The sequence below is a fragment of the Gallus gallus genome, chromosome 8 (genome assembly GCF_016699485.2).
Source record: "Gallus gallus isolate bGalGal1 chromosome 8, bGalGal1.mat.broiler.GRCg7b, whole genome shotgun sequence".
In the NCBI taxonomy this organism is placed as follows: Eukaryota; Metazoa; Chordata; class Aves; order Galliformes; family Phasianidae; genus Gallus; species Gallus gallus.
The window spans coordinates 19,183,086-19,207,506 of record NC_052539.1 but is presented as its reverse complement, the minus strand read 5'-3'; the positions used below and the strand labels follow the sequence as shown (position 1 = coordinate 19,207,506).

At 38.2% G+C, this 24,421-nt stretch overlaps 1 protein-coding gene across 2 annotated transcripts in view; it reads left to right on the top strand.

Annotated features, from left to right (window-relative positions):
* Nucleotides 1-24,421, top strand: part of ST6GALNAC3 (ST6 N-acetylgalactosaminide alpha-2,6-sialyltransferase 3) — a 200,670-nt gene that overhangs the window by 60,151 nt on the left and 116,098 nt on the right. The window contains exon 1 of one of the 2 annotated variants that reach the window (XM_040705346.2): nt 19,176-19,299. The exons of the other annotated variant lie outside the window; for it this stretch is intronic. Within the exon in view, the coding sequence (XP_040561280.1) occupies nt 19,288-19,299 (12 nt within the window). The 5' untranslated portion in view covers nt 19,176-19,287. Of the gene's footprint in view, nt 1-19,175; nt 19,300-24,421 lie in introns of those variants that run through there. 2 annotated transcript variants of the gene reach the window in all.

Here is a 24,421-nt window from a genome sequence, read left to right as displayed (position 1 = left end):
TAAAAGAGCAAGAAAAAGACACAGGAGAATAAAACCAGGAAATATGAAACAAAAGCCAAACCAAATCCACTAATAGGAGAACTGTCAGACAGGAAAAGAAAAAGAGAACAAACAGAGAGCAAGACAGAGTAATGAGACGGGGGAAATCGGATTTGAAATGAAATCTGGTAATAAAGGAACTGTCAGACATAAAACGAGCCAATGTATGACAAAGAATAAAGAGCCAAAGAGATGGAGCAAGGCAATCTTTGAAGAATTAAACAAACCAGATGAGGCCTCCGTAGGTAATTTTTGGAGAAAAGTTGATGCTACTCCTGATTTCTAATGAAAAGTACGCTGTAAGAGGCACAGTTCTTTTATACTCTAAGGAAAAAGTATCTTTTTTTTAATTTTTATTTTAGATAAGAAAGTGTGCAAGGGAAATAGCAGTGTTTGCATTACTTTAACAAGGCAGTGTTGTAGCTAAGGTAGTGCTGAGAGCAGGCAAATTAATGGGCTGCAATGGACCTTGTGGTTTGTGCAATGAATCTGGTGTGCTGAGATTTCTACCCTGATGTGGGTTACTTCACTGATCTGCATGCCTTTCTCTAGTTTCATTCATTTTACTCATGCAGAATATTGACTTCAAGGGATCTATTCTTTGAGGAAAAATACTGCTATTTTAATAGGTTAGACCAGACAATTCAGAAGTCCACTTGAAATATTTGTTATATTGGGATACTCCTAGTTTTCTGTGTTTGAAGGGTATTTATTATACACTAAAAAAAAAAGTGTGCCTATTGGCAGTGCAGTTTCTGGATGCGTGATGCCTGCTTCGCAACCTCTCCTTGCTAGCAGTAACGTTGTTCATACTTGCCTATGTAAACAAGTTTAATGTTCTGTAGAAACCCACTGTGTCTGTCATTTCTTAACTGAGTTTTGGATCAAATGTTAAATGGGTTCAGCTGAGGTGATATTTTCATCTTCTCGCATCTTAGACTCTTTCAATGTAAGAGATCTGAAGATACTTATACATTTCAGTTACTTTCATTTCCTAGTACAAAATACAAAGTGTTTCCTTCTGTTTGGGGCAAGCTGTGAACTCTCCTGGTCTGTACTGAATTATTGGCAGTATTTACCAGTGGTTTAACCAAACAGTCCTTTGCCAGGTGAAAAGCATTCTACATGGCAACTGCTTACTTGAGCTTCTTTTTTTTTCTTAGTTGGCTCAACCTTCTCAAGTAAGAGGAAAAAAAACTAGTATTAACAAAGAATAAACATACTTCCTCATGTAGAAGATGCAGATTTTGCACAGCGTTACCACTTTTGAGCTGTGAATTTTAGAGGATGAGATCAGAAGTAAGATTGAGAAATAAATACAGGTGAACTGAGCAGACAGCTATGGTCTGAGTACGTGGTCAGGACTGTTGCAGAAGGAAATAAACATTGGTCTTTGTGTACTTCAGTGACCTTTGGGATCTTTAGAGTTGTAGTGATGTTAAAAATGACTTTACGCACTTTGCCTTCTTTTAGTTTTGAGGGTTAGATAGAATAATGTGCTGGCTCAGTGGACATAACTTTTTATTTTTTGTTCCTTTTCTTGCCTTTTTACTTTAGAAGAAACTAATGCATTTTCTGTGTATCTGGAAACTGAACACTTATGCTGGGGTGTACTTGCAACAGTATTTGTAGCCACATGTATGTAGCAATGCAAGAGTTAGCAGGAAGGTGACATTTGGAGAGCTCTTCTGAGAACACTCAGGGTGACAGATAGGAATGAATAATAGAAGTGATGCTTGCAGAGTTTTCTCTGGTGAGATTTGTCACATCCCGAGTTGTACAGTGCACTCAAAGTACAAAGTTACCTCAAGATGCCTTACAATTAGATACTTATAGATTAATCTGCTTGAAGAGTTTAGGCAAAAAGAAAAGTAGAGAGCATTTTAAATGTTGTTCTTGGCCAGCTGGAGACAGAAATTCAGAGAGATAGGCTGGGTATATGTTTCCATTAGATAAACCACTTGGAGTTGAGTATTTTTTTCTTAGTTCTGCTTGCAGTTAACAAAATGCGTTTGAAAGAGTCTTCAATTGGAAGATCGCTTAAGAGTTCTTGAAAACAAATTTGGTTTCCACACAGAAGTTTTGGGTTTCAGACAATTCCTTAGATGAAATGCACATAGTATTTGGAGAAGAGGTTAATAATTTATGTAGCTGTATTGGCATTAAGCTACCTTCATGTGCTTATAAGAGAACTGCATGCAGAATGATGCCTTAAGGATTAAACTTCTGATGGTGGCAATAAGTAGTGTGGAAAATTCAGATGTTGAATATTAAAAAGACTTCAATCAGGCAGAGCCTTGCCGAGATTTCGTTTCATATGGCTATGTTTGTGTTCCTTCCACTGTTTTTTGTAAAAACTGGTGGCCCTCCCCTTGAGAATTTTATCATGAGCCATATGCACGTTTTGATGCGGTTTAAAAATGAATGCTCAACTTGAAGACAAAATGAAAATGCAGGAGGCTGGAACCCTACTGGGGTCAAGAGCCAGGGTTGAACTTCAATACGTTCCACTTAACAAATTCTATCCTGAGTTATTGTGTAAATGATAATACAGTAGTGAAACTCCTGTTGGATTTGAAATCAATAGTGCAAGACTGGAACTACATACTCCTTGCATTTATTAGTTTTGTTTTAGAGAGGGAGCTCCTGTATTAGAATTTTATCCAGCAAATGACACAGCTGCTTTAGTAAGCTGTCCAGCTTGAAAGTGCTATAAAAATGTTAAAAAGAAGATGCAGAGAAAGGAAGTCAAAAGCCAAAACCTCAAGCAGTGACAGCGTTGAACTGAACTGTGAAACCTTTAACTGTATCCTTCTGGGTCTGCTTTATAATGAAGCCATTATAACCTCCATCTACCAGTTAAACATCGCTGTCAGCAACCAGAACTGGGCTCAGTGTATGAAGCCTTCTTATGGAGAAATACAAAGTAGAGTTGTTTTGTGCTCCTAATGAATAACCTGGGAAAAACTTAAGATTGCATATTGGGTAACATTTCCACACTCACAAATACACAGATTTTGGTAGCAATTTCTGCTGAACAAAGCTCTGAGCAAACTATCTGTCCATAGGCGTCCCTGTTCATTGCAGGGGAGTTGGACTAGATGGCCTTCAAAAGGCCCTTCCAACTCAAATGATTCTGTGATTTTTTTTTTTTTTTTAAATAAGAATATTCCTTATGTCTGCAGAGGTAAAACTGTTGGCTAGGATGTTATAAAAAATGTCTTATTGCCTATATAGCATCAGGAGGTAGGTGCTCATAGGAATTAAGAAGTTAGACATCTCTTCCTCAGCATCTGAGTCTGGTTATTGCCTTTCTTGAGGGATGAGGTTTTTTTTTCTTTTTTCCCTTCTCCCCACTCTGTGGACAAGTCTCTGGAGAAGCTCTGTGCTTCTCTGCACGACTTAAACAGGTATGCCACAAATATGCCTTTCTTAGAGTTGGGGATGTTTGAACATCCTCAGTTAACTGCCTGCTCAGTGCAGTTGCATGTGTAGTTGCTAACTCTTATGGGGAATATTTTGTCTTAGAAACAACAGCACTCAGATGTAATGAAAGACTGCTTTACTAACCAAAATGAAGTTGCTGGGTAGTGTCCCTTGCCTTTCTAGTCTGATGTGACATTAACTGTGCTCTGGAACCAAAAAAATAGAGTATTGATGTATATCAGTTCTGTTCTCTCTGAAAGTTCCCCAAGATCCAGCTGCAATGTACTTGGTCTGCAATTGCAGTGTTGAGCAAGAATCTGCCTGCTCTGCACAATAAACAAAGTGCTCACTGAAATCTGTAACTCACTCCTTTCATGCTGACATTGCTGCTGAAGTATATTCTTTCATTTAATTGGTACTCCATAGGAAGGAGACTCTTCTCCCATGCCAGTAGTGTGAGACACATGGAGTTACTCAGATCCATTGGGAAATGCGTATTTCTACAGCTAATTTTTTTCTGTCATTGAAATGCGTTATAACTGAAACAACAGAAATGCTGGGATAGGCCATTGAGTGTTGCTCATTGAGATAAGTTGATGTATCAGATTCCTATTGAAACACAAAGTCATCTCCTTCTGTGGATTTCTTTGCAAACAGTTTTTATTGCTGTTTGGTTGCTTTTGGTAACACACTTAATAACTCTTACATGGCATGGGAGTGTAATAGTGTAACACAAAGTAAAAAGAAGCAGGAAGGAAAGGTGAAATGTAAGACCTGACCTTTCCAAAACCTCCCCTGTAGGCAATAGCTGACTGCAACAGCAATGGAAGATTCAGATTTGCAAGTGCTTTTCTAGGAATGGACTAGCAGCTTTCATCTGATTTCAACAGAGGAAGACCTCTGTTCTGTCTTAAGAGTGATAACATCAGAAAAGTTGGGGAAAAAATCTGGGCAATCCACAGCAAAAATAAAAATAAAAAAAATTGCCTATGAAATAATTAAGTTGTGTATATATATATTCATATATATATATATATATATATATTCTTTTTCAGTTGTGGAAGTTGATGAGATTAGGTACCGCTGGAGTTAAAAATGTGTCTTCTGTTCAAGAGTGCTAATGTAACAAGAGTGGATTCACTTCATGCAACTAAAAAACAGACAATTCAGAAACAGTGTTATGGAAAAAATAAAAGTGTGCAAAATGCAACCGTAGAAAGGAAATTAAAAGCCAGACTTCTATGAAAAATTTTATATTCCCACTCCTGGGAACAGAGTCTGTAAGGATTTTAAAATCATAGATTGATTCTTTATCCAAAGAACAATTTTCTTTAAATTCGGTTCATAAAATTGAAAGTGAGATTTGCATGGAAATAGACAAGAAAAGCCAGTCGTGTTCTCTGTGCAGGAGCTGCTTGTAGCAGAAACTGTTTTGAACTTTCCAAAACAGAAGCAAATTCTGAGGTTTTATTACAAGGAAAAAGATTTAATTGCAGTTTTATCAGCTGCAATAAAAAGGAGCAAGGGCAAATCAAGGCACCTTGGCAGCTTAGTTGGAGCTCTGTTTCTGAGTTGAAGCAGTGTTTGTTTTCTCAAGATGCAATATATGCTCTAGATTGTGGCACAGATGCTATTCCATTCAGTGCAGGTGGGGTTACTGAATGATAGCACTCGAGGAGCAGTGCAGCCTTTTAAACAGATAATCGTGTTGCTGATGAGACCATTTTGAGAGCCTTGAAGCTGTTGCAAAACAATGGAAATTGTGCCACAGAGTTCAAGCAATATAGTGTGCTCCTGTAAAATTGCTATATACAGAGCTCGGGCCGATCAATGGAGCTATGGCACTTCTTCCCAAGGGAAAGAACTCTCCAGAGGCAAGATGCTGAGCACAGAACTAAATGCCGGTAAATGAAAGGCGTGAGGGTTGAAATTAAAGCAAGCTCTTCAGGCAGATCACTGAAAGCAATGGCAGAGGAGGAGGCTTGGAGGCAAACAGCCAGTACTGTGCGTATTCCAAGAAAGCTCCCAGCAGAAATGCTGTTAGGGCTTCTCTGCAGGCAGGGAGTGTGTGGGCAGCCTGGTGAGACTGCAGGGGAGATACCTGCATGACAAACACTGGCAGGGAAGCCAGCTCTCCAAAGTTTGGTGCTATTCAGGGAAAATGTAAGATTCATGGGAATGAAGTTACTACAGCCCTTGAGCTATAAGGAGAGAGAGTTATGTTTCTCATTTACTTCTCAAGTAACAAACCCAGACTAGCTCTGTTGGTACAGCATTCCTTCACCAGAACAGGCGCACAGGTCCAGGGAGATGTTAGAATGCAGATGTCCTTCCAGACTCCTTCTGTCAGTCGCAAAATGGTAATTTCTCCTGTCTGCACTTTAGAGTGTGTGAAGAGCCACTGGAAGTGGAAGGCTGGTTTGAAAGAACTAAAATCCCTACCCAGGGAGGTGCCATAATCCAGTTTCAGTGAGGCAAAGGCATCATCTTGCCTGTTCCTCTACCAAACACTTCAAACTACGATGTGAACACTGCTGTGTGCTGCCTTTGTGCGAGTAGTTCATAGTTCAGGGAAGGTCAGCCAGGGGTGTATGGCTGTAGTGAAGAATGTTCTCTTTACTGCCAGGAATTGTTACCTTTATTCAGGGAGGCAAAGTTCCCAGCTTTGAAATTATGCATAATGATCTGATTTTTGTCACTGTCACAATTACACACAGTAATACTTGAGATATTCACCACATCTGCAAAGGAAAATGCTGCGACTCACCAGCTGAAAAGAATAAGTCCTCTGAAATGTGAATGAAATGTTGTTTTGGCAAATCAGAATGGTTGGGCATTGCCTCTTAACATGGAAAGCATGTGAGAAAGTTACTTACAGCTTTACAGTACACACTGATATGCTTAATTGTTTTTCCAATTTATATAAACTTTTGGTACAGCAAAATAGTTGGTTTATTTTCAGATTTAGATCCCTCACCCCATGAATCCACTCTAAATGTAATTGAGTTAAATTATTTTACATAGGTTGTGAGTAGGAGGACACAGTGAATCTGCATTACCCCGCTAGTACAGAATAATGCAAAGATGTTAGAAAGTGTTTACCAGACCCTACTACTGCCGTAAGTCCTATTACCATCCTGGCATCTCAGTTAAGTCACTTGTAGTTCACTATTATTTATGCTTATCTTCCCTCTTTTGCTTTCCCATATTTTCAATTCTTACTGTCAAAATCTGATATTAGCCTATGTGTGCATTCAGAATCGCCAGAACAGAAACATTTAACATGCTGAGTGCAGAATAGATTCCAGCATTGCAGTAGAGCCACGGGTGTTGGGAAAATCTAAACCTGGGAAGTGCTAGAAAAAAATTTCTCTACCTCAGAAAACGCAACCAAACAGCAACAATCCCCACTTCTTATAGTTAATTTTATTGGAAACTATTGACTGCTATGTGGGCTGAAAGCCTGATTCCGTGTGCTTTGGTGAGAAAATTACAGTGAGTTATCTCACCATCTGTGATACTCATGTGGACTCTTCAGAAGAACGGCACAGTTGTTATCAATCAAAATGCTTTGTCAAATGGACCTTTGTGCTACCAAGAGTGTGTTCACAGGGTGGGTTAGAGGAAAATATGATGTTTTGCTCCCTCTTTTTCCTTTCTGACATGCCTGGGTCCTTGCTTTGCTGCTGTCTGGGAAGGCAGGTGTGCTGAATTCACAGGTAGAGAACACTTGAGATGCACATTTTGTGCTGTACTCTCCCAGAATGCTTTTTTTCTACGATGCCCTCCAGCAATTGTACAACTCTGAAATGTAAGTCTGTAGGTTGTAATCCTTTAAGACAGCCTTCTCAGTCTTCTGGGTTGAGGAATAATCAGACAGCATTTCCAGAACATGCCGAACCAATCCAGAGCAGGCATCTTCCTACAAATTAAACGGGCTGTTTTGTGATGCTAATGTTAAAATCTTTTGGTGAAATGTTAATTGAACAATATCAGGATCTTGCATGTCTCTGTCTCTTTTCCTTTCTTTAAATTGAGTTTAACAACGGAAATGTTTCTCAAGCCAGCTAGCCAAAGCCTGGGAACGCAGAACAGTTGTCTCTAGTGAATCTTCTCTGTTTTTCTTTCGTTAATTAAATATTCAACATTGTAGCATCCTCATTTCTCACTTGTTTGAACTGGATCAGCTTCCATTCTCAGAACATTTCAATGTACCAATTCACTGTAATCACGTTGCTGCCTTGAGGAAGTATTTAAGCACATCCCTGGGAATAGAAAATATAGTTCTAGTCACATGCACTGTATATCCCCTACATTCAGGATTTTTTTTTCTTTTGTTCTCTTTCACCCTCTCTCTGGCTTTTTTGTAAGCCTGCCATGCACTCAAACCTTATGTAATGTACTTTTTCCTTTCATCTTCAGTGAGATACTAGAATAGCATGACTGTCTAGCCATGTGTCTTTGTCTGTTTATCAGTTTGTAACTTTACCACTGATAGAGAACAACAAAAATAAACCAACAATCTCATAAAGATCGGTGACTACCAGAATTCTTGTATATGCATCTTTCATTCAGCTCATGGTGTTTAAAATACCACTTTAATTGTATATTAATCTTAAACTTAATTCTTTTCACACTGATGAGAAATCAAGAGTTCAGTTGGCGTGTAATACACCACATTAGCTGGTGTGTGTGAGGAGAAAAATCAGACTCTGTCAGTGTGGTGTGATTGTGGAGCTGTTTGTCTCACATGAGCCAATAAATACTTGTATTTTTCAGCTTGTTGCATTAAAGCATCTTCAGAAGTAGATTTGAGGTACGTATGTATAGGGTATCATGGAGTTCTTTTAGTTTCGGATAGTTATGTCTGCTGAGATACTGTTGGAATTTCTTTACAGGATCAGTGACATTTCTGTAAACAGGTTTTTCTCTAGGAGTGGGTCATCTAATGTGTCCTTTATCCTTGTACACTCCTGCTTACCTGCTCTCCATTGCTGTTCTCTTGGCATGCAAGATGGCAAATGATCTGTCAAGTCAGGCGCTATGCATGTACAGTGGTTGGCCAGCAAAATGTCAAGCAAAATGTTGAATTGCTGAGTTGTGCCTATCTGACCTCAATTTTGGTTGTTGATCTGATCAGCTGTGATTTCTCTGCTGGGAATTTAGTTATCTCTGAGATAAGACTCTAGCCTAGTACTTTCCTGATTTCATTGGAATTTCCAGAAGTCTACTTAAGTTACTAGAGGTAGAAAGGGTGGATAGCAGACAGATGGGTCAATTCAAAGTTATAAGCAAAGAAAAAGGGAAGAAAAAAAAAAAAAACACAAAAGCATAACCAAACCATACACACTGTAAATCTAATGTTAGCGTATTTTCAGCAGTGACTTCTTCTGTTTAAGATCATGGAATCATGTAATCATGCTTGCTTCCTGTAGGTCTTACTTTTCAACTAACAGTGAACTTCTAATAATCAGTACTAAAATCATGTGATATGCACTCTTTGGCAACAGTTCAAGGGGAGAAAAATAGACTACTTGTCTTGGCAAGATTCAATTCCATCTTAGTTGCTTTAAAGTGTTTTTCTGGCTATGCTACTCAATATAGTTACAACCATGAATTCCTGCATGGCCCTGGATTTGTTATAGAATGTACTAAAGCCAGCATGGAGCCAGAATTAGAGTATTGTATCCTACTTTACTAAATAAGTCCCGGAAGAATTTTGTTGTTACAGTGTACTAAAAAAAATATTCAGTAGTCAGTAATTTGAATCCTGTCTTGCTGTTCCTCTGACCTGAATCCTGCCAAGAATTGTATGATTGTGAAGATTTGTTAAGAACGGATAGAGCGTGGTCTTTCTTCCTGCTCATTAAGTTTGTATATAAATGAGGAAAAAAAAACCACACACCTTATAAGTTATGTCTATCTTATCATTTATTTTCAAATTGCAATGTCCAATAATCAGGAAGGAAATAGAAGAATAGTTGCCATCTTTTGTTGGAAATGATGCTTACACTACGTTGTTGTTTATCCACCTATCTGCCTGTCTGTCAAGCCCTCTTCTCCAAATAACTTCTACATTTCCTGATCACTTCAGAGCTACTTTTATTCCTAAACATTTTGTGAATGTTAGTGGCCATTTAGAAGAGGAAGTCCCAAAATAATGTCCCAGCTGAAGGAAAGGTAGGCAAAACTGAGCTGTAACACATGCACTGCTTCGGAGCAGTTGCCAGCTAATCAAGCCATATGTAATTCCTTAATAACTACAGCGTGTGCGTCTCTGGCCTGGGGAGAGCCTCTTAGAGGACATAGTTTCATTATTTCCATTATTCATGGAACATCTTGTAATGCTAAATGATATACAAGCAGTAGGAGGAAGATGGAAAACTCATCTCTGTTTGATCATGAACTGTAGAAACCTCCAGGGACTAACGCGTATAATATTGCTTCATGCTATAGTCTGGGTCCAGTGGTGAATAGAAAGTCTGCAGCTAGGTGCAGATGAAGAACTATCCATCTTTGTTCTGACTGTCTTTGATCTGACATGGCAATTGAGTGATTGCGAAGGGTGAGTGGGGTATGTGTGCATGCACGTGCTATAGATAACTTGGCTCCAGTGCTTGTTTCTCTAATTTACAATCCATAGGGAAATTGAGGATGTCTCACTTCCATTAGTAATGTTATCATTACCATTATATTCTGAACCAGTGTGCTGTTTGTAGTGATATGAAATCTTTCCCATGAGACTCTCCTATTTAAATACCCTCCTTTTGTTTGAAGTAAGACACTTCAAGTTTCATTTTTATTTTACTCCTGCCACTTTCAGATGTTAAAGAATAAGGTATCCGATAACTCTGCGTGTAGGAATTCATTCTGCTCTCATAGGACCATCTGTGCATTTGAAACCATGTGTGCGTTGGGGGTGGGAACAGTTCTGCTTTGTTCTCTTTGTCACTGCATGCTGATCTGTTCTAGTATCAGAAAATGAAAAATTGTACGCATAGTATTTGTATCACACTGTTCCTGATGCACTGATATCCCGGCAGGTCTTTAAGATCGATAAGATTAGAATCAGACCCCTTGTTTTATAGCAGAATATACTGCTGTCCAGCACCTCTCAGCCTGGCTTCCAGATCCTGTTTCCACTGCAAGATGACTTGAGGAACAAATCCACATGGTCAGCTCTGGATGAATCAAAGCAGGAGAAAAAAAATCAAAGAACGGGAAATGAGGGCATGGGTTTAAGAGAAAAGGATGGGAAGGGGGAGGATAATGAGTTCCTTCACCTCATGTGCAAATCCCTGATTTGAATTTCTTAATACTGCATGGGCCAAGTGGGCCATCCGCAGAACGTGGCTCTTAGTGAAACTGTCTCTAATGTGCGAGGATGTCTCAGTAGCTGGGAGAAAAGTACCTGTTTTTACGACAAACTTAGGCTTGGATTTCTGGAGGTGGCAGCTAACAGTATGTGTGAGCCTCTGCCTACATGTGGGTTCCTGGGGTGGCTGTGGGTGCTGCTGCTGCAGTCTGGGCAGAGATTGATCTTCCACTTATCATAGGGATTTCTCCTGAAAAAGGCCCTCTGTAACAAACTGAAGGTGCTTTGAGATGCTTCTGTTTCTTTATGTGGCTTGTTCTCCATTCATCTCTTGGTGCTTCATGCTTAATGGCCTTGCTAATTAAAAAATAAAAACTAAAAAAAACAAACAAACAAAAAAAACACTTTCCCTTAGTTTTCCAGGGAGATAATAGAAATACAGGTGATGTTTTTGGTAGAGTTTTTGCTTGAAGCCTGGTTATAAAAGAGCTTCAGGTGTTACTGAGTACCAAACCAAGTGCTTCTGACTCGGGATTAAGGGTTGCACTGTGAGGCCCTTCTCCAGTTGACTGTACTTAAGACATTCTTTGAAATTCTGCTGAATTTAGCAGTTAGCATCTGCTAAACCGTCTGTCAGAAAAATGTATTTTCCCCAAGCAAAAATATTCTTCCTTAGTACCATCAAGCTTAGTACTTTCTTAGAATTATAGCTAAGCAATTGTATTTATCACATTGTTACTCCAGTACAGTGCACCAGTGTAAAACTAACTGGGAATTCTTTTTCTGTCTGAGGTTTTCAGGTCACTGATCTCCTTTTGTTCTGTACAGCCATCTTAGCTACCCTGTGTTAAAAGCTTTGATGTTATAAAACTTGAAACTGGAATTGTCACATGGGGGAATGTCATAATAGAGCGGAGTAACACTTTCTGTCAATCAGTGTTCCACATTCCTGGGAGTCTGTGTGCGCCAAACCAATTCTGTCCTCTCTTCAGCTTCTAAGTACAGTATTTTTATAGTCTCTCAGTATATTATAAAGAGGTTTCATAGATAAGTACATCATCCATCACAACTGAAGACATATTGCTATTTATTAGAAAGATAGTGCAGTGTGACACACAGCTCATCAGAAAACACAGGAACTAATTTCCCCTGAAAAATTTACATGTGAATGCAAGATTCTGGTCTTGATTACTTCCCATTCATTTTTAGCAGATGCTATTGCTGCCATAAAGATCTTACAATAAAATTGTTAAATGTAGGACCTGAGATCAGCTAAGTGTTTGGGACAGATCTAATCTATTGATGAGTCAAATTGATTTCATGTAATTTTTCTCACCTTTCCATCACAAACCAATGCTTATATGTTTCGTCTATCTTCTTTTATGTGTGTATTTACTGCCAGATACTGTGTAGGGTTAAATACTTGCCCAAGGCCATACAGTTTTCTGTCAGAATAGGTTACAAATGAAATGACTTGTAAGACATGTTTTTTATATGGGGAGCTGTTATTTGAGTGGCATGGTCCTTCTCACCTTGAAGTTTTTTAAATTTAGAGACTTTGACTTATATCCACTTTTAATTTGAGGTCACAGTGAGCAATTACACAGAATATATGTAACAATAACAATCCACTTAATTTCCTTCTCCTTCTTGCAATGCCCTGCGATGCTGGAGGTTCTGTAATATGATGTATTCTTGGTAAGAATTTAAGTCTAGTGACTGGAAGTTCAAGGCTTGCTTCTGCTCAGAATATCACCTCTAGACTATCAATTATTCTCTCACAATAGCTTTGCAAGCAAGTATCATGGGTCAGGATGATTTACACTTCTTTGAAATTAATCTAATTAATAGATAATTTTACTATTGTACTTTCTAAAAAGATGATAAAGTTCAACAATAATGGACTCTACTATGGATTTTTCTATCTATTAATATCATTATAGATCAAATTTGGTGATCAAATTAAATCATATATGGGAATTAAAAAGCTTTGATTAAATGGTATTTTTTTCTTAATCTCATTCCAGTACCATTGTAATTGTGCTGCATGGGAGGGGGGAATAAAATGAATCAAACGTAATTTATTCATTACTAGACAAAAGGGTAATTAAAAAATCAAATTTTGCTGCTAGTGAAGTGCTCGTCTTAGTTGGTTTGGATTTTATATACAGTAAGCAATGGACAGGTTTTGAACTTGTTTGGATTTTGATCAGAACTTTTTTTTTTAACCACTGTGGACAGTAAAGGTTATCTTTGACCATCTTCTGTGGTGCAGAAGAGGTTCTCTAACTGAGCTTGTGTATCAGGATATGGGCTATTTAGTTGCTGTGTGGGTATTTTTGATGTATAGTTTATGGCCAAAACCTTTGATTCTTCTTTCTCCAAGGCTGTTGTGCAGTAAAACAGCATGTTAATTTATGTCTATATAAATATGAAATGGGAGTCTATTTCATGGGCAGGAAAGACAGGAATAACTGAGATTTTTAACTGTTGAAGAGATTTCTTGTTTTCAATAGTCACTGGATTGCTAGAAAGAAATACATTGGGTATCTGAGAGGAAGCTACGTTACTTTTCTATTTCTTTGAGCATATAATAGAAATAACAGACAAAAGTGGAAGACAGGCCACAAGCATATTTCTGTACTTATTGGTAGCTAGGCTTTTGTCACCTCTGGCTTTATTGTATCATGAAACCTCTTTTCCTTTCACTTTCAAGGGACATGGCAGCTGCTTTCTCTTTGAGGTGGCAATATGTGGCTTTTAGGAGATGATAGCTCTGGTGCTCAATAAAAGAAAAAACAGAGTGAGGGGGAAGGATGGAATAAAATGTCTCTAACCACGATATACTTCATTTTTTAATGCTCTGTGCACTTTTACCCTTCACTGGACAACATATGCCAACCTTGGTACTGTCTTGGTCAAAATTTGAGAGGCTAAATCACTTAGTGTGAGAATTCCACTTTGTTCAAAGGTAAAGTATATATCTTTTATAACTTAACATGGCTGTGGTAGCTTTTCTGTCATGGTACTGCCTGCACACATCATGTTTCCTTGAGGTATTTCTCAAGTAATGTGAGTTAAGGCCATTGTAAACTATCTTTCAGCTTGTCTGAAGACCGAAAAATAGACTGAGATGCTGTTTTCAAGATATGTTTCTGTAACTCATCTGTCACAGAGGGAAGAACATTTTTCAGAAACCTAAACCCAACAGCTCCTATTATTTTAGATGGTGATGTTTGTGGTGAGTGCTGAGTGACCAAGAATGCAAAATAGAAAATGTCAGGTTATAATGTCTTGGAACATTAAAATCTGAATTTATATCTCCTAGTGAACAATGTCAGAGTCCCAGCAGACCTAGGATTTAAAGTCATTAAATCTGTTTTCTAGCGCAGTGGGGTCAGATACCTATGCAAATACAGGGATATCAGAAATATTTTGATTACTCACCTGTTCTGTTTCTGGTTTAGTGAAACAAAGTATATATTAAAAAAAAAAAAAAACTAATGAGAAATGAAGGGCATCATTAATTTTGGCATCTAAAGCCAAATGAAAAATGATCAACTTATTAGCGATGTGCATTTTGTTCCTTAACTTCTCCAGTAATGTGTGAATGTCACATTATATAACATTTACAATGAATAAATTTGGAAATGAAACAAGTTAAGATGGATCATTGTGTTCTTCCCCTGACTTGTGGACAACTTGTCTCATTAATCTGTATAGTAGTCTTAAATTAAAAAAAAACAAAACATTATTTGTTGAGGTTTATGGCTGAAAGGCTTGGAGGCTCACTGAGGAAATCTTTCCTATTTCTTTTTCTGAGCGCTGTGGAACTATTTTCATGACTTGTAGTGATTGGAGCAGATCATAAAATACTTGTAGTGGCTATATAAAGTGCTGCAAATCCAAACACTTGGACAGAGGATGTGGGCATAGTGAATAGTGGTTGGCCGCATGTGGCCAAAGGACAGTGGGGCACTCTGTCCTGTCCAGATTTATTATTTTGTTGGTAGTCCCTGTTTGAGAAACACTGAGGTAAAGGTAGAGGTTTAAACAGCAAACTACTGCCTGAGATTAGAACAGTGTGCCCCAGTGGCTGTTGAGGTACTTTTACAGTCAAAGTAAGAAACAAAATAGAGGGGGGCTTGTCCAGAGTCAGGCCACAGAACAGGAGCAGTCTGTGTCCTTCCCATGGTAGAGCTGCACTGTTTGATTCCTGGGCCCATCTCATCTTTTAGGACAGGGGGCAGTGCCCTAAAACTGGAATAGAGAAAGTTCCGTACATACATGCTGAAGATCTTTACAGTAAGGGTGATGGAACACTGGAACAAATGGTCCACAGGGATTGTGGAGCTTTCTCTAGAGATATTCAAGGCCTATCTGGACACCTGCCTGTGCAACCTGTTATAGGGAACCTGCTTTAGTGGGGGGATTGAACTCAATCTCTTGAGGTCCCTGCAATTCTGTGACTCTGTAATTCTAGAGAGCAGCCCACAAGTTGTGTTGGGCAGTGTTCCACAGTCAGTTTTACTTACAAGCAGACAGTTTGAATGTTTATTACTTTTGTTTGCTTTTTGCATGCAAATAAGGAAAATGTGCGTGGAGGCAGAAGAAGAGTTTGGAATCATTTCTGACACTTGACAGTCCCTCCATGTCCGTGGGTTAGGGGATGAAAAACCGTGAGGTGCCCGTTTGTGTCACGTTTTATCCAACAAAGCGGACACAGTCTATCAGAAAAGTGTTCAGGATCACCTCTGCTATGCTGACTAGATGTGGTTTCTTTTATAAAAGCTGTGAATGGAAATGTTTGCGTTTTCATGCCTAGCCCTCCTAGTTTTTAATATACATTCATTCAGGTGCATTTCTTATCTAAGCTTTATTAGATTGATATTCTTCCGAATGCATTTTCCATAGGGTTTTCCTAGTGTATGTGCTAGCTCAAAGCTGCATTTGCATGGGAAATACATAAGGCCTTTTTTAAAGCAAAAAGTAAAAGCACTGAATATCAAGATCAGTTCAATTATACTTGCAGATTAGAGTAACAGTAATATATATCTATTGTATCAAAATGTTAACTCAGCGAATTTTTGATATGCTTTAAAAATGTAAATCTTGGATTTGATTAGATTAGTTCTGGAGTAATCCACAGCAAATAAATCTGTCTTCCTTTCATGTGATTTGTCAGTGTTTATAGTAGGTTTGTACACAGAGCTTTCACCATTATTTTCTGGGCAATAAAAGCAGCCATGCAGAAAAGCCACCCATAAATGTCAGAAAATAGAGATATTTTGTTGCATTCCAAGGGCTTTGAAGGTCAGGTTCAATTCAGTTAGCTCACCCAGCATGAGAAGAGTATGATGCGGTGATAGAATGTGTGTTTGGGTAGGATATATATGTTACTGTCCCTGTATTATTCTATCTGGATAACAGATCAGCGAGAGATTAAACTTTACTGCTTGGAGGAATTTCTTTTGGAAAACTATCAATTTTTATGACTTCCTCTAGCTCCTATTGAGATACTCTGCAGAAATAATGAATCCAAAGGATTTATAGCTTTTAGCACAATGGAGATTGGCTCCTGATTGTGGCTTTTGGGTGCTATTCCACTGCTAGTATACCATTAAACTGTGTGTATTCACAAAATATGTCTCAGATCACGGATTTTATTGTAAATGTGAAATTGTGTTTTGCTTCCTTCTGATGAGAACTAGTTCACACAAATTGTTTTCCTAACACCTAGGAGTGAGACACCAGCACAGAAGGCAAAGATTGTGCACTGAGATTTGTCCCTGGGTTTCAGAGCCACCAAGAAGCCTGTTCTGCAGTGTCCCACCAGGCCTTGCTGTGAGCTCAGTGCCTTTTTAAACAACGTGAAGACATGACTGATAAAGCTCATAATCTAATTGAGGTCACTACCTTGATCAGTGCTTTTATTCAGTTTCAGTGTCCTAATTTAAGGACTAGTCAACTGAGAAATATGTCATCAACTTCTTAAGCAGTATCTGAGTAGTCATTACATTATTTAACTCTAGGCTGCATATACATTACTATTTGGAATCTCTCTCTTGTGGTGGCTTCTGATATTCTCCTGTTCATGTTTTCCAAGGATGAACAGTGAACAGACTCCTGCACATAGAAGGAATACAATTGTACTCAACGGGCAAGATATTTTGAAACATATTCCTGTAACTTTTTTAGGAGAAATGAGATAAGTAAGGTCAGACCATGCCAGTACTTAAAATGAGAATCTCTGCCTAAAATGTATGGGCTATTTGCCTGTCCAGGTTAGTATAGCCACTGCATTCTTCAGTGCAGCCCCACCTAGAGATGTGTAAAATGGGACCCTCACTACCATTTCCCACTTGAATCATAAACTTGAGTCTGCCTTTGTGTGTACGGTGTTTAACACAGTTGATCTGCATCCTACATGGAAAGCTCTATGCTACAATGCTGTGATAATATACGCTATAAAAAGTACCTTGCTGAGTTCCTCATACCTTTATCCAAAACCAAACCCTAATAAAAACATCCTAGGAATGAGTTCACTGTATATCCAGCAGATAGCATACTGTTCATTTACTGGAAAATTAGCTCATCAGATAGATTGAATCTGTCCAGCAAATACAAACTCTTTCACATATCTCCAGCTTCTCAGAGGTTTGCTTCCTTGAAGGGTTGTATGCCATGTAAATAGTTTAACTTCTTTGTCTAAATGTTAGTTTCTAAGATTAAGTCAGACATGACACCACCATCTTGGTGTCTGGCTTCTTTACCAGTCCTTTTATTTAATTTGGTTTTGTTGTTTTATTTTCCACTCCAAGTAACTCTTCTTACGCTTTCAGTAGAGTAAACAACTAAAGAAAGATTAAGAGTTAAGCAAGGAAAGTGTGTTCTCTGTAAAAACAGCGTATTTCCAGGAACATGGCAGAAAATCTTCAACTCTTGTTCCAAAGTTGCTGTTGTCAGCATAAAGTTCTCTGTAATTAGGTCTTGCTTTTTATTGATTGCAAATGATTATGCCTGCTGAAATGTTAGCCCATGTGCCATAACCAAACTATGCATGGGGGCATTGATTTGTGCCTTTTACTTTTCTGATGACATGCATGGTAGCCACATATGGATGAGATAGGTTTTATCCAAAGCAAAGAAGTTGATGCCAATGCCAGATGAAGGGCCTTGCCAAAACAACACAGAGATTATTTACTCCCTGTATGTAAAGGGCAGCCCATGGGTGCTGCCCTTGCCTCCCACCAACTCAGAGCAACATCGATGCAGCTGTATTGGAGGGAGTCCCTTGGTCCATGAAGTGAAAAAACCCAAGTCCTCTTGCAGACTGGTTGCAGAACATTGTCTCTGCTCCAGAATAGTTTATTTCTAATTCATATTGTTCCTTCTTTTTGGGAGCACCAGTTTCAAAAGCCTGGCTTTTTACTGGCTGAGCACAGACCTTCTTTAAGTCTGGTGGCTGTGAAAGAAATCTCTAACCTGATGTTCAGTAGCTGTCCCTTAGATTTCATAGCAGGTCCAGCCAGATCCATGTGAATGCAAATTCCACATTTCAGTGATATGCTGTGAGGAGGCACGTGGGCTTCCTGAATGTGGCTAATATGTGGCTAACATCCTGCTTTCAAAGAATCTTTCTTGATGCATCTGTAGGGATTTTTTGTTGTTGTTGCCTTTCTTCCAGTTTATGATTTTTGAGTGTATTTCCAGTTGAAAGAGTCAACTTTCTCAAGGGTCTATTCATGAAAGTGTTGGCAGCTGTAGGGTGTCTGGCAGAATGCTCATGAAACCTCTCTGTTATGGGTTCATTCTTAACATGTTGCCTATCATGAATCTTTGCATATTCCTGTAGAGGGATTGTCTAGGTGAGGTGTTGCTGGTAGGGTAGGAGTTAATAATCAGATATAGGAGGACTTTTTCTTCAACTTTTTTTTTTCTCAGCAGTTGAAAAAATAGCTACTATTATGAGTGGCACTCCAATGAGTAGTAACTACCAACTGCCAGGTTGAAAGATCACAAATTCTTGTACCAGCAGTTCTATTAGAGGGAAACATATGTCAGCCTGTATGTGTCTGAAAGCTTGCCAAGTTATTGATAAGAAGACCTGGGCAAGAATCCAGAATTGTGTTCATTGGTTTCTAAAGCACCATTCGAGGGCTGTATTGCAGGTGTTGGTTTTCTTTTCTCCTCTCTATTTAATACTGCTTTATGATTATGTTAAGTTAATAATTATGTAGGTATCCATCTACTGCTTCATCAGAAGTTCACCTGAGTTACAAAGGGCACTGAATCAGTAACAGTGGCTTCGGGTTAAATATCTAACAGATCTGTTGTTTCTAAATTGTGCTGCTGTGACACAGGTATTTTAATAGGTGAGATCTTTTCAACTACTGGACTACTTCCAGTCAAGGTGTAAAATGAAGTATCTGAGGCCAGAAGGAGGTTGGCTGCTGGTGGAGGTATAAACCCACCTTGAGGTCACCAAGAAAGGTGTGGTAGAAACAATGGTCAAGAGGGTAAGGAGCAAACACTGGAAAGTCTGGAATCATTTGGAGGGGTATGAGATATTTCAAGTAAAGAAAACTCTTCTTTGTCAAACTTTCAGTTAAGGGGGCAGCAGAATAGTGGTGCAGATTAATATCTGGGATCTGTTAGTGCTTTATAATTTGGAGGTCTCAGAATCATTGAGACTTTTCAAACATAGTAACTTCTTATACATGATAGCATGTGGGAGACCTGAAAAACGCTTCGGTGCTTACTTTGAGAAACTCTGAAGCTCAGTGCTTACATAATTTCATAATACTAGCCAAATGCATGCTGTTTTGTTTTTGTTTGTTTGTTTGGAACATTGCATGTTATAAGGTTACACATTTACTTGGAACTTAACAGCAATTCTGACGATCCTCTGTATGTAAGCAGTGAATGCTTTTAATGCAGCCATCAATTGTTTGGGCAATAATTTGCCTGCAGGTTCCTGCTACTCTTCATTTAGTAGCTCAGGTCAAATGTTACATCTCTACAGTGAAATGGCAGCTCTTGTTTGTCCTGCCCCAGTAAGGCTGAGCACCGTGTGCACATTTTGGGGAGTTTGGGCTTTTAATTAATGATGTGATCAAATGTTTTTATTTTGCTATCCTGTTATATATACAGCACCATGTATTTGTATGAGACTGAATTAATAATATCATGGTGAAAATTGAATTATGTAACAGGTTTTCAACAATAACAAAAGATGGATGGTGAGCTTCAAAGCTGAAAAGCTTTTTTAGTTATATAAAAGGGCAGAGCCTCTGTAGGAAGGTACGTGGGAAGTAATGGTGCTGTTCATGCCTGCTAAAACACGGAGCGATGGAATGCAGTCCTGATTCAGGGTATATGGTCAGAAGAAATGCTTTCCAGGCCATATATATGAGCCACATGCTTCTTTCATCTCATCTCTTGTACCTACCTTTATACATGCTGCATTTGTGACTTTGCTTCTATAGCACTGATCTTTATTTCTGCTCTCACACTGTTTCCTGGCTGCTTAAGTTCCAGTTTAGTAAAGGTCCCCTCTTCCAGAAAAAATAAACTATTTAATTTTAATTTTTCTCTTTTTTGAACTCAAAATACTTCTTTCTCACATAACCCCCTACCTGCTCTGTTCTCCTGAGAGAGAAAACATTGACAGCTCTCTCCAGTGGAGCCTTTGAACCTATTCATATTAACTTTCACTTCTGGAGGAGAGAAAAGTAAATCCTCAGCTACCGATTTTATGCAAATAGTGTTTGATACATGTCTCTTTCTAAAAGGATCTTTACTATATAGTCTTGCGTCTCTCTGAAAAATTTCAGGACCCCTGCCTGTGCATCCCTCCAGCAGCCCTGTTAAAGGCTGGTTTGGACTAAAGGAATAGCTGGAAGGTGTATTTATTTCCAGTACTGCTGAAATCATAAGGTATTCTGAAGTGGTGTGTTGAAAGAATTCCATTTTGTGCTCTGCTGTAACAGAAAGCAGTATTTGAAGAGGATGCTGAAGACTATAAAAGAGAAAATTAAATAAAACTAATTTTTCCATATTGTGGTCTACAAAATGAAACAAATTCAGTAAGTGTAGGCATTATTGTAGCCATTATTGTTTTCAATTGGTATCATACTTGAATAAAAACTTGCATCAGTCCTACAGTAGTGGTAGTTGGATGTGCAGAGATATTGAAGAAGTGACTGAGTTGTTCAGCGTACCTGTGATTTTTACTACATACTGTCATCTGTAAAACCCTCTGTAACTCTTTACCTTTCATTTGTCCTTCCAAGCACAGTGTCATTTTGTGTCCATGAAAATAACTGAAGAACTGAATGCTATAAAAAAAATAAATTTCTGGAAAAAATATTTATTTTCAATTACTGTTTGTAGAACAGAACCTTAGTAGTTCCAGTGTTTCTTTACTGGAGTCTTCCATACTGCTATATTCTGTTCTGGCACGTGATAAATTCAGGCAGAAATGATAGGAATAACAATCCAGAGAGGTAACATTTTCAAGAATGAAAGTTTAGGAGCAGATTCTGTGATGTCTTTGTGATCATAAGGAAGTGTTGGGTTTTTGATTTTGTTTTGTTTTTAGCTATTAATCTCACTAGGGTGAGGGCTTGTTACTGCTTGTAAAGCTTTTTGACAATCTTTGCCATATAATACGTTAGAAATGGCAGAGTACTGCTGTTGGACTAGAAATCATAACAAAGATATTACTACATATCTCTGTAAAATTTACAACTTGAGAAAATTCTCTGCTTATCCTGCAAATACTTCCCTTCTTCCTCCCTGCTACACAGCTGTATACAACACAAAAAATTGTCTCATTCTTCCATCAGATATTATTGAACTATAAAGAATGGCCTTGTCTTCTCTGTGCTTCTTAAAAGATTAAGAAAGAAAAATGACAAACTTGTTCAGCTGTAAATTTCTTGCCGAACTGAAGTTAATGAATCATCCCTGCACTGGTAAATAGCCAAAAACAGATGTGAAGGTTATAAAATAGTGATAGGAACCATTTTACCAATATATGTATATATATATTATGTGTCATGCTATATACATACATACACACACACAGGAAAGTATTGGTAATAATTGCCACCAAATTTTCATTAAATCCTAACCAGTATTGCAGCCCTATTTTTATTTCATTTCTTGAACAATATATATGTAAGTTCAAGCTTTAGAAGAGTGAATCATGCCTATCGCTTATTGATTTTCATATATACTCTAGAAAGTTAGCCTGGTATCTAAAAAATAACCAAAACTGAAACAGGGTTTCTATTATTGTGGATATAGAACAAAAAGAGTTGAACAGAAATAACTCTAATGTGTATTTTCTACCCAGTGGGGTCCCAGGTATTGTACTGCACGGGTGCACTTTAGATCAGAACACACTTTAATGTCCACCTACTTTGACTCAGTATAATCAAGCAACAAAACCCACCACTCTTCCAAAAGGATTCTCTATTCATAGGTATTTTTTCTTCTTGTAACTGTTACTTATACTGGTCCAGTATGTAACTTGAGTGAATGAAATGGAATGCTATAAAAACTAATATACTGTGAGTCATCAACGATACATCTGATTAAAAATTTCTTATAGTCTGTTCATCACTGAATATGTCTCAAAAATGTTTATAACTAAATATGCTTTTTAATTACAATATTAGCCACACAAAAACATCTACATTAAATTGGAAAATCATAAAGATTGATTGAGATTTATGGACAAGTTACTTCAGTGTTAGGGAAAAGTCGGAGATGGATTAGAGGCTGATGTATGTCCACGCGTGTCTCTGTCGTGTCTGAACGTCTGGCACAATTCCTGGAGTCTCTGACAGTCCTCTGGAAAAAGAATGCATTTATCTGCAAGAAGGGGGACTTTCCGAGGAAGTGTTTGCTGACAAATAATGCTGATTTATTTTTTATTTTTCCTTCAGCAGATAAAAGAGGGAGGAACTTTAGGGGAACCAATATGGAGGTGCCCTTTAGCAGACTTGGCCACAGAGCAGGCTGCCTTTCTTGATCTTTAAGAAGGCTGAAAAATGCTTGTTTATATTTTGATATTTTTTACAGTGAAATTTATAAGGCCAGTGAAATTCTGGTTTGTTATAATCTTTCCTTCGGAGAATGCATCTTGCTTGATCTCTTGCCTTCCATAAAAATTGCAGTGGAAGCCACTCCTGAACACAGTTACCCCTTGTACCAGTTGCTGAGCAGGCGTTCTGTTCACGTATGCCAAGATTTCTTTGAAACCATTGAAACACATGCCTTGATTTCTTTCTGTTGCAAAAACAAATTCATTCTTTTCATTATGCTCTTCTGGTTACTGCAGGTTCTTTGTGGCTAAGCACCCTATAGAACTTTCTTTGCAGTTTTATTCTTCAAACAACATTTTCTTATAACAAAACTAAAGAAATCTGTACTTTTCCTCTCCCCTATTGCAGTGTATTCAAAGTGAGGGAATATAAAAACCACATGGCATCCTAATGAAGGCCAAAAGGTTTAAATGCCCGCCGTGCATTCTTCTTGGGGCAGAGGTTATGGAGAAAAGCTGCTGTCATGAAGCACACATTGCTGATTGCAGTGTTTTCAAGTTGCACAAAATCTGCACAAAATAAGTAAAGAATGGCATTTGACAAACCTGGAACATAGAATATGTAGGAATCAGTGGCATCCTATGGGGCAGCATCACTTCTTCCTATTGTAGAGATTTTGATTGAAGCATCCCATTGTAGTGGAATAAGTATCTAGATTCCCCTTTAAATACTTGCAATAAATAATATGACTAATCTATGCTTTTTTTTTTTTGCTGCTTTACGATTATCACTTGTGCTTCACATATCAGCTGCTCTTAACACTTACGAGGCCCTGATATATAGCTAAACATTTCTGTCTCCATCTGGCACAAAGAGAAGTGACACAGAAGTGCTCCCCAGCCAGTTTATTGCAATTTAATATAAATCTGTTGTAATGCAGCTGATGAAAAGTGCAGTGTCTTCCGTGGATGCTGAGAGCGGTGATTGGGTTGTGGCGGTTACAGTGCCCTCTGAAGATTTGCTGGGTTTAATTTCACATTACACAGACATTATCTGACTGAGATTCCTCACTGATTCCCATTGCCAGGACGCTGCCCTTCATCATCCTCTTCCTTTTCTCCTTGCTGTGACCTCATTCAGCCAAGTTTCCTATCTCAGTCCTTTATTTCTTCTTTTGTACTAATTGCCGCCTCCTAACACCTCCAAATAGACAGAGCCATGCTGTTGACATCCACTGTAATGTATTATTTTGCTAGTATTCCTTCAAATTTTCTGTGTGCTGTGATCCTTGCTTTTTTTTTTTTCCCTGTGGCTAGGAATAGTAATTGGCTGCAATATTTTAAACAGTTAAATTTTCCCTCATTTTCCCTTAGCTTCCAAATTCTCTTTTCCAAATTTTCCCTTAACTTCCTTCTTTAAGTTTTTCTCCAGCAGATTGAGGACTTACCCAGGCAAAAAGTTTGTGTGTTTTTTGAGTTACGTTAACCAATGCAACCAGCTGGATAGGTTAAAGGTGGAAAGCAAAGGTTAATTAAGATACAGGCTTCAGATTTGCTATATTATTAGCAACAAAGAGCATCTTGTC